This window comes from Eumetopias jubatus, unplaced genomic scaffold (assembly GCF_037043125.1).
Source record: "Eumetopias jubatus isolate StellerSeaLion01/CBP00866 unplaced genomic scaffold, mEumJub1_p1.0 scaffold_8, whole genome shotgun sequence".
NCBI lineage: Eukaryota > Metazoa > Chordata > Mammalia > Carnivora > Otariidae > Eumetopias > Eumetopias jubatus.
In genome coordinates, this window is record NW_028274814.1 from 63813676 (window position 1) to 63824690 (window position 11015).

The 11015-nt window shown below is 44.1% G+C and overlaps 1 protein-coding gene across 1 annotated transcript; it reads right to left on the reverse strand.

Annotated features, from left to right (window-relative positions):
- Positions 1-2375: 2375 nt before the first annotated feature.
- On the reverse strand, positions 2376-8483 carry PTHLH (parathyroid hormone like hormone). The gene is made up of 2 exons (XM_028113304.2): positions 8383-8483; positions 2376-2802 (listed from the first exon to the last, which is right to left on the reverse strand). Exons 1-2 carry the CDS (start codon positions 8481-8483, stop codon positions 2376-2378), a joined length of 528 nt encoding a protein of 175 aa, XP_027969105.2.
- Between the last annotated feature and the right edge of the window lie 2532 nt (positions 8484-11015).

The window sequence follows — 11015 nt, forward strand, 5'->3', positions numbered from 1 at the left end:
CATGTGAGAGGAGCCAGACAGTTTTAGTTCAGTAGTTTCTCTTAAGAAATACATATATTTTACTAAAATTTGCGATTGCCGTATCATCAGATCACTGTATGATAATGCAGAGAGACTAAAGAGAGGACACTAATAAAAGGTTGGTGGCTTATAAAACTGCAAAATAGTTATTCTGAAAAGATTCTCTTTGGAGTAGAACATTTGCATGGCCCCATAGAGTCTCATCAGTACACTCCTAAATTTCCCCAATCTTCCCTGCACCTCTGTTGGGTTGTCCTGGGAGGGGGCCAACATCCGGCTGCCAAACAAACAATGCTTTCCATGAACGTCCCTCACAACCAGGGAACAGAAAGGAGAAAGCAGAAGCATTCTATTTCTTTCAGTCCTAGGTCTGGATTTGATTAGGCCACTGCCTAATTTTTACTAGATCTCCTTTAACATAGGGGTAGCTTTGGGCATAAGAATTGATGAGTGCTGAATTTCATTAAACTCCCAGATACTTCAGAGCATTGCAAATCCTAAATAAATGAAATCCATAAAAAAGTATACTTTCGTTTTCAGAACTCTAATAGATGTATGTACACACAGAGTAAGACAATAGATAAAAAATAGGTTCTGACAATAAAGCCCTTGCATTAGTTATAAATATGTACAGTTAGGATCCTATCTTAAAATACACTGAATATGTGCTTTGAGTCAAGATTTACAGGGTTTGTTACCAATTACAGATCCATTAGATATTTGCAGAATAGGTCATTCACTCTGCTGAAGGTTTCTCTAGTGTCATTACTCCTTAATTACTGAAGTGGAAATATTTGTCCAATATAATTATCATTTTATATGCTATTTAATGATGAGTTTTGTCAACCTAAATCTAAGAGACAAGTGATGGTAAGTAGGTTCAAACTCCCCTTTGAAATATCACCCTGTAATCCTATCTCTACTAGTCAGAGGAAGGGCCTGGAGAAGTAATGAGGGACTCTAATAATGAGATCATTAGCTGCATATGGCATGTCCTTGTGTGGTTTCCTCTTTCTTTCAAACCCCACAGAAGAGTGATACTGAAAAGTAAAAACCAGAAAAGATCCTGTCGGTGAAAATGCCTGAATCAGGAGGCAGCACTAACACAGTGCTGGCCCAAATATCCAGAAATGGGGAAACAAATCCAGTTCTGAGGACTACCTATCCCAGTTCCCAGGGCTGTTAAGGTCATTTAGCCATGGATTGCCTTGGCTTTCTGGTTTATAAGATGAGGTTAATATTTGCTGCTTTTTCGCCTCACAGAAACACACATATCCCGATAGATAGAACAATCAGCACTAGATCTAAAAGTACCAAAACAACAAGTTACGCTTTATTGTTTACTATGACAAGCCTGTAACCCATGTAATCTCGCTTAATCTTCACCCAGCCCTGTGAGGTTGTTACAATCATTTCATTTCACAGGAGAGAAAAGTGAGTCTTAGACCATGTAACTTGCCCACAGTTGTGGACTTGAATAAGTTCAGACCCAAGACCTGAACTGAACTGAAGGTATTTGACCCCAAAGTCAGTGAATGACATTACCACCTGCATCCGTGAGCCAAGGATGAACGAGCCATGTAAATGTGAAGTCTTATTATTCCTACTGCAATACCCTAGAAAAATTACTTCAACTTGCCAGTGGATAAATAGATACATGAGAAAAAACTTTTGTCCTTCCCAAGTCAAAACTTAAAAATTTTCAGCATTCATGACTTTTTTTTCATGAGTTGATAGAAACCAGAGTTAAATTTAATTAAATAAATTGAGAGTGTGTGTTTAAATGTTTAATGTTGATTTAAATGAAAATAAATTTAAGGTTTAATTAAATATAATTAAATGGAAAATGTGACCGCTCCGAATTGTCTATGGTACAGTATTGTTCTGTAATGTTTGTAGTCATATCAAAGCCTTCTGGGTTCGCCCCTGAAGTGAAAAAAAAAAAAAAGTAAGAAATGACAAAACGATCAAGGAAGTTTGCCAAGGTGCGAGAATAGGGAAATAAATACACTTCTGCAGCAAATGATGAAGATGGTCCCAGGCTTCTGAAGCCAGACTAAGAAGAGAAATTCTTTGGTAGAGTAGTAAAGGATTGGTGTTAGGGTTGTGATGGTGGAGGAAGAGACACAGGTTATCCAAGCCCCGTTTGTCTTTAGGGGGTGGGAGGACACCGCTTGAGGGCAGATGATATTCTGAGCCATCTTGCTTTTGTAAGCTTTTAAATCGTGGAGCAATGGATAGAGGCATAGAAAGGGGGGACATTCTAGGTTTGTTCAAGCCGCGGTGGGTGGAAGGACCCTACACACCCCAGCTGAGAGCCACACCAAAGAAAGGCTATGGGGCATAGAAGCCACTTACCGTAAATTGAGCTCCGGCGATGTTGCAGAGATGTCATATGGGTGGTCCCCTTCTCGCCCACTCCCAGCCACGCCAGAGTTGAGCCAGGCCGACCGAGTGCGCCGTTTCTTTTTTTCCTGCTCCTTGCGTTTTCCAGGTTTGCCTTTCTTTTTCTTGCCAGGTGTCTTCAGTGGCTGCTCTTTGTATGTCTCTACCTTGTTGGTTTCCTGAGTTAGGTATCTGCCCTCATCATCAGACCCGAATCGGACGGGGTGGTTCTTTGTGTTGGGAGCAGGCTTGGAGTTAGGGGACACCTCCGAGGTAGCTCTGATTTCAGCTGTGTGGATTTCTGCGATCAGGTGGTGAAGGAAGAATCGTCGCCGTAAGTCTTGGATAGATTTCCCCTTGTCATGAAGGAGCTGATGTTCAGACACAGCTCTTTTGCTTTAAGGGAAAAACAGCAGGAGAGGAAGAAAATGATAATATTTTAGTTGTTGGTATAGACCTCCAAGACAAGAGGAAAGGCATAAGCTGGAAGGGAAGCAAGCATGTGGAGCGGGAAAAGAGCAGAGAGGGAACGGAAGTGTGGGCAGTGCGGAGTCTGCAGCCCCAAATCCCATTTATGCCACTCTCCAGGTCTGTGGCTTCGGTGAGAACATGGGTCTCTCCATTTTAAAAGGCAGGGGTCCGATTCAGAGATTTCTATGCTCTCTTCTCAACTTAAAACATTATGATTCAGTTATTCTCAGCAATGGACAGAAAAAACTGAGCTTTTCATGTTTTTTAGACTTGTGCTGGGAAAATAAATCCAGACGTCCTAGCCCATGAAATGAAAAGGAGGCTGAATGTACTTGAGTACTCACCCCGGCGCACACGCGCGCACGCACACCCACACACACTACTCCCCTAGTAAGAAAATAATAATCCTGAATCTCAAAGAACAGCAAGCTGTAGGAGTAAAGGCAAACAGAGGCTGGAGATGAAGTGAGCAGTAGAGCCTGTCTAGGGAACTACCTAAGAGACTGAATTTTATTTTATTTTATTTTATTTATTTATTTTTTCAGATTGAATTTTAATATGAGGAGTAGAGTATAGGCTACCAGGAGCCTCTATTTGAAAGCCAAGTGTCAGAGAGAGAGAGTATGTGTATTTTTCTGTAAAGTAGTGGGTGGTCTCTTTAAAATGGGTTTCTTTGTGTTTAAATTAAGATCATTCTATTTCCTCCATGCATCAAATTACTTTTTTTTTTAATTTAAAATTGCAGAGGGTATCATCCTTAGGACTTAATTGAGACATTCACTTTTCTACTTGTTCTCTTTGTCTTAAAAAATGTCTCTAGGAACAAGTATGAAGTGACTTTTTGGTTTAAACAACACTCTAATGAAAAGAACAAACTAATTTCCCATCAATCCTCTTAGATGGCACCCTTGTTTAAATGTCCATCCACATATTCTTGTATTATTCTGCGTGAATATTATTAACCATATGCAGGGATCACATAGATTAATCAGTCATATCATGCCTGCTTCAGCTCTGCCTTACCTTACTCCAATTCCTACCACTGTGTAACTCTTCAAAGTGGTTCGCTGTCAAGTGTCTGAGGGTACTTCACAGGGCTATCTCCCATGTATTCTTACCTCTCTCACACACAGTATCTGGGTCCCTTATTTGCCTTCATTAGTACAACTTCTTTAACTCCTCAGAGAAATATGACAATAAAAATAGCATTATCTTCATTTTATAGATAGGGAAGTTGAGGGTCAGAGAGATTCAATGACAGAACCAGGGATCCACAAACCGGGTCCTCTGATTCTGCAACCAAAGATTGCCTTTCAACGACCTCAATCCTTTCTCCTGTGGAAGGGGAAGTGTATGCTGAGGAAACAAGAAGTGAAGGGCATAGAGTAAAAAGCCTGTGGTGGGAACCATGAAGGACAACGGGCAAATGGATAGCAATTTGGCAGTTTCCTTGAAGACCAAGCTTACTGCTCCGGCAAGGCCATTTTCATCCCCCAGAATAAGGAACTAGGATTTCTAGAGTTTGGATTATCACTGGGAGAAACTGAGAGATTTTCTATTCATACTGTGAGTCAAGAATAAGAAATGAAAATACAGGCATTATTTCTCTAGACCTTATAGCCAGAATACCAGCTTCGTTTTAGTATTTTAGTGTGTGGACCGACTTTAAGCCATGCAGCTTGTTCAAAAAAGACATGACTTAATGGAAAGGAATTTAACAGGAGCCTGGTTTAAATGAGGCATGAAGGAGTCTCTCTTCCTTTTTGAAGGTGCCACATGTGACTAGATTAAAATTCACTCACTTTATGGCAACAGTTAGTATTCTGGAAACTTTTAATAATATACAAATTTGAGGTTTGGGTACAATACATTTATACTCCCTAATAACATTTTTAAAGAATAGGTCTGAATTAATTGCATATTTTCATAAGTATTGCAGTTTAATAAGTATCCTTTAGCAAAATGTCACATGAAAGGAAGTTCTGAACCAGTGATCATTTATAGGATCTGGGGCTTTTCTTTCTTTCTCAATCCCTGGCAGATAACCACCCCATCTGTATTGCTCTCCAAGTGTATAATATAGCCCATTCTAGCTTGACTCGAAGCCAAAACTTTTAATAGTTGGTCTGTTCTAATCAGGCCACCCCTGCTTATATGCCCCCTCTGCCTGGCATATATGCCTGTCATCTTGGCCAGCCTGTCAACTGTGAGTCACAGTGCCTTCTTAACCCAAGAGCTGCACTTTCCCAGGATGGTTCTCATGAGAAAAGGAGGGCTCATGCTATCCTCCTGTTTTATAAAAAGTCTACAAAGATGGCACAACTCTGTCCAGTTTAAAATAGTGTCTCTCTTGTGAGGTACCAAGCTTCTTTCTGCCTTTTAGGGGTAATTGTTAACATAATATTAGAAAACAGAGATTTTCTTAAATGCTAAATCTCAAACGCTGTGAACACAAGGAACAGCTCAAAGACTTCTGCATTGAAAATATTGTGAAGAATGAATTTCTGATTGGGCAACTGCACCGGAAGAGCAGGAATATAATACTATCTTTATGGTCAACAAGGGAATAAGATCCCTAGAGTGTTTTATTTATTTTCAAAACAAGACATGAACCGGCACAAGGGTAAATCACTAGCATGTACAAACTAGATATACATAGGTGGGGAGCGATGAATCTAAATTAAGGAGGCTTTCCACTTAGATAATTCTGAAATATTTAAGTGATAAATATGGCCTCAATAATAGTCTATTACTCTATACATCTGCAAACATCCCCTAGCCCAGTGGTTCACATGGCATTTGTTACAATCCTCATATGGTACGTTTATGGTCTCCTTTGATTATTGTAAAAAATTTTCAGGAATATGGAGGAAATGCTTAACACAGATAAGTATAAATTCAGTCAAAATATAGGTCTTCGGCTCTAAAGAAAAGTAACTCTCGAGGGAGTTTTCAGGGAAGAAGAGTAAATTCAAGGTTCTATCAAGGCACACAGGGAGTAAAGGGAGTGAGAGGCCTGCCTCTTCCAACACAGGAAGGAGCAGCATGCTTGTGCTGATGCTCAGCTACTTAGGAAGGAGTCTGGGTTTGAGCAGAAAAGTTCTGGGGTACATGCACGAGTCAGGGTTCGGGTGTTAGAGTGAAGATGACTCACCACAAGTCCCTTCCAACCCAAATGACTCAGTCAAAAGTTATGCTTTTCATTAAATGGAAGAGACCCAGTCTGGCTCCCAAGCAAATCAGCCAATTATGTTTTAGGTTTCTGAATCTGCTGGAATTCCCTCTCTAACTTAAAACACAAAGGTTGCTACCTGCTGAAAGTCATGTTCATTGGGACAAGAATATCTATAGGCCTCACTTTCCAACTTCCAATTTTTTCATGCTCTAGCCCCATTAATGAAAATCTTCCGCACTATGACAACTTGTAGTTGCCTCCTTTGCATGGCTGAGGGGGTGTTATTGTTGTAGTGGTGCTCCCCCTCCCCCCACACACCCTCCAAAGTCATTCCCTAGTTAGAAAAACCTTCTAAAGCAGCTTCCTAATACTTGGTGTGAAAAGTAATAAGATTTGATTATATGTTAACATTTCTTTCAAGAAATTAGGTTGATTTAGTGTAATAGTACACTAATGTTTTGTCTAGCACACAAAATTTACTGTTACTTGGCAGCAAAGCAAAAATAATGACTTGTTTTTTTAAACTTCATTTGGCTGTAATAATTTGATGAAACATCTTCATCTACAGATGATTTCAGCCCTCATGAAAACCCATGGCTGTAATATGATGATCTATTAGCCATTAACTATAAGAATGTTTTGTGGTAGTTTTATAACCATCTGCTGAGTGTGAGTGTTTAACTACAATATTACATTTCACCCACAAACAAAACTATAACAGAGTCTCTGGCTGTTAAATGGTTTCTGATGTGTATTTTGCAAGGTGCAACAAAGAAAGAGTTAAAAATAACCTTTAGGACAACTTAGCACTATTTTTATGTCATAACTGTGGATTTAATCATGGTCCATTTACTGTTTCTCAAAAGAGAAAACAGGTATTTCTCAAGCAACTGTAAAGAAAAAACTGGCTCTGTTCCAAGACAGTATTTCTTGGCCAGTACTTAAGCTTGCTTTTAAAAAATTCACTCTTCATCTATATTTATATATGGACTTTAAATAATTTAATACAAGTCTTAAAAGGAGGAAAAGTCTGAAGACAATTTTCAGAAATACATCAGCAAAACGTTGATTTGAAGAATACAATGCAGCTTTATCTTCGGTACAATGTTCTACACAATTTGCCTTAGGAGATTTGTAATAGATTTTCATTTTGGTGCCAAGGTTCAGACATGTCTAAAGTAATTTCATTTAAGGATTTTCTGCTCTAATAATAATAGACCAAGGGCACATATAAAAGAGTTGCCTTTTTGTACACCCTCGGGAATTTACAAGGAAGCACCATAAACCTGATTGTAAATATTGGATATTGCTATTTTATTGTTAGTGTAAAAGCTCCTTAATTCCTTCTCCAGAGGCAAACTCCTCTCAGTTCTCAAACTTTATGGTTTTCCCATCCTGAACACTGAGTCTGCCTCTTAAAGATCACCCAAAGATGGTATTACATACATTGACGTACTGCTAGGTCCAACAGATTATTAAGACAGCATTACTCGACTGCTCTTCCAACTTTTCAGTCATACAACATGGTAATGTTTCTCTGGTGTGCGTGGATGTATGATTATCTTAAAGTCAAAATTATCCTTAAAAGAACCACCAAATGAGAATGCCAAAATACAAGTTTTCGGTCTACAATGCAAATATTTGACTCCAGATTAAAGAACTGTTAGCAATAATTCCAAGAAAAAAAAAGTTTCCACACCTAATATTCATTTTGGAGTCAAGCACTCTAGCGTTCCTGAACTGTATCAATACTAACTTTGGAGTTGTGCCATTGTAAAGTTGTTACTACTTTATTATATAATATGCCTTCATTATGTAATGTGGTCCATTTTATATGCTTAAAATTATGTCATTCATAATAAAGTTAGATGTAAGGCTTTTGCTTTTCACACACAAACTGCCACCCACATTCAGTCTGTAAATCAAACGCACACAGACATATGTCCCCGGGCTCCCTCAGCTTCTTCCGAGTTATCTGTCTCTTGCAAACCTCAGGGTTTCAAAACCTTCCCAGGTCCTGGAAGTAAAACCTTTTCCTTTCACTACAGGCAGATGATCTTTGTCTAGAGGAGATTCTGCGCTCCCTCTTACGGAAACTCATGGAAAATCTGTCTCTTGCCAGTCTCCCCTTGGGGCTCAACCAGTGCTCCCGCCGGGCTTGAGGACGCGGTCTCAGCCTCCCCGGCAGGTAGACGACTCTCACCGCTTTTTAACTCGGGCAAGGAGCATCAGTGACCGCTGCGAGCCCTCGGCAGCGCCCCAGCCTGGCGGCCTCTCCTACTGGCCTTCCCAGCCCTCACCCGGCGCCCGGAGGAGGACGGGGCACTTACAGCCGGCGGCCGAGCTCCTCCACCGAGCGCCCGCAGGAGGGCACCGAGTAGCTCAGCAGGAACACCGCGACGCTCCACTGCTGAACCAGCCTCCGCAGCATCGTATCCTCTCGCTCTCGCGACCTGCAACAGAGTGGAAAGGGGCCCGAAATGTCAGTCCGGCATCTCCATCTCCCGGGACTACCACGCTCCCCGTTTTAGCTGGCTCTCAAGTAGCACCGAGGGCATCTCCCAAGTTGCAAAGGAAAACAAAACAAAACAAAACAAAACAACAAAAAAACTTTCTCTGAAGCCTCTCAGCACTTACTTATTTAGGAATCAGCTACTGCAACTGTGCTTTTCCCAAAACCACACAGGCAAAAAGGGACCAAAAGGAAAACAAAGCAAAACAAAGCAAAAATCAGAGACGTTCCTCTGAAATAATAACCACCATGAAATGCTTTTATATATGCATCAGTGATGAGCAGCGTGTTTACACGTCTTCCCTATCAATGTCTAATTAAATCTGGCCGGCAGTTCTCCCAGGTTCGTGGAGCAAAGCTAACCCCTTCCTAAAAAGAGAAGAAAGTTTCCCCCTCTGAAGTCAGCTTCTTTGCGAACTAGGCCGTCTTGTTCCAGAGCCACTTGTAGAGACCCACATTTATATACATAGCTGTCTGTCTACCTCCTCTGGTGGGCTGGTTGCTTCCGGAAAGTTGATTCCACACACCCTGAGAACAAGTTTCAAGTGCGTGTGTCGTCGATCAGGAGGGCCAGGTGGCAACGAGGGCGGGTTAATAGCGGCGCGGAGGGGAGGCGGCGGCCCGAGCGGCAGGGCAGCGGCGGCCCCGCTTCACGGGCGGGGAGGCATGCTGGCCGGGCGGCGCAGGTTGGAGGCGAGTTGAAAGCCTAGCAGAGGAATGTTCACACGCTCCCAGGCAAACCTGCCGGAGAAGTGAGCTAGTCGCAAAGAGGTGGCGCCCTTGGAACGCGCGCGGGGCGAGCAAGGGCGCGGGCGCGCGGGGGGTGGGGGCGGCGACGGGCGGCCAGAGCGGGCCCCGAGCGGCCCGAGCGAGCCGAGGGGATCCCTGAGCTGGGAGTGTACTGCGAGCGGCGGAGCTCCCCGCGCCTCCGGCTTGGCCGCCCCCGGCGCTGCCCGGAGGTCCACCGAGCCCCACCCCAGGGCGCCGGTCCCGCCGCGCCGTCCCGGGGCCGGCGGCGTGAGCGGATCTGCCAGCTCCCGCTGGGTCCGACCGGCCCCAGACTGCACGGCGGAGCTGCGAGCTGAGGTCCCCGAGGGCGTGCGGGCGGCCCAAACAGCCACGGCGCCCGGCTAAAGGCGCGGGCGCCGAGGCTGCCGAGGCTGCCGAGGCCGCCGAGGCCGCCGGGGGCGAACGGGCAAGGCGGAGGCCAAGGAGCAGGGGCCCGAGAGCGCGGACGCCCGGAATCCTCCGCGGGGAGGTCGCGGGCGGTTGGCCCGAGGCTTTAAGGAGCCCTAAGTCCGCCCGGGAGCTTGGGGAGCGACGTGGGAGCCCTCCTCCGTGGCTCTTTCCAGGGACCCGCTGAGTGGGGAGCATCGGCTAAGGGGGGGGGGGTAGATCCTTCGCTCAGAAGAGTAAAAAAAGGTTCCAGACTTCAGGTCGAGATTACATTTCTTGGTGTTAGAACAGCTGAGGGCATCTGGAGCTGGTCCAAGAAAACCCGCATACGTGATGGAGACCCTCTTTTGAATTGCCGAGGTGGACCGACACTCCTGGAGAGTGCACACGGCCCCTTGGCCCACCGACGAGAGTCTAACCCACCCTTTCCCGGACAGCCTACTCTCTCGCCCCCACCCCACCCCACCCCCAGCCCAGTCCCCTGTTACATATTCTGGGATGACTCTATCCGTGTCGCTTCAGCCCGCAGATGAAGCGGAACTATCGCTGTACGCGGCTCTGCCTCGGAGAAGCGAAGGGAAAGCAGGGGGTTCTTCCCCAACTATTGGGCGGGGAAGAAAGACTGCTCTGAATTACTGGGCAGTATCAGCTAGGAAAGGATTGCAGCGGATGTGAACGCCCGCCCCACGGACTCCTCTATCTTTCTGAAATGAACGCGGGTAGTTGGGAACCAGTCAAGGGTGTTTTGTCTTCTAGATAGACAGCCCCACTGGTACGTTTCAATACTCTCTAGAAGGCGAGTGTGATTTGGAGATTTGAGGAGATTTAGGGAGCCTGACCTTTATCAAGCCTGGCTTCCTGGCTGATGCACCACGGATTTTACCAAGGGTGGGTGAAACAGCGCCCTCTCCCTCGCTGATCTGGGCTCCCTTTACCCTCTTTAAGTGCAGATAGCTAGCAGTTTAACATTAGCTGCTTAGTTTGGGTGGGAGTCACTCCTTCTCACAAGCTCCTTTCTCTCTCATTTGATTACTCTAAACTCCATACTTAAAAAACTTGGCTTCCTCCCACTGGAAAAAAAAATCTGGGAATTTCCACAATTTCCCTCGTTTAAGAATTTCTAAATGTTAGATCTGTTTGCATGGCATGAAAAGACAAAGTATCGGCGCTCAGAAATGTCAACCATTGAACCTCTGACACTTTCTGATTTATAATAAATTCTTTCGAGAAAGAAGCAGGAGCCTTAATGTAATCATTAGATCTGAAGGGGGAAAA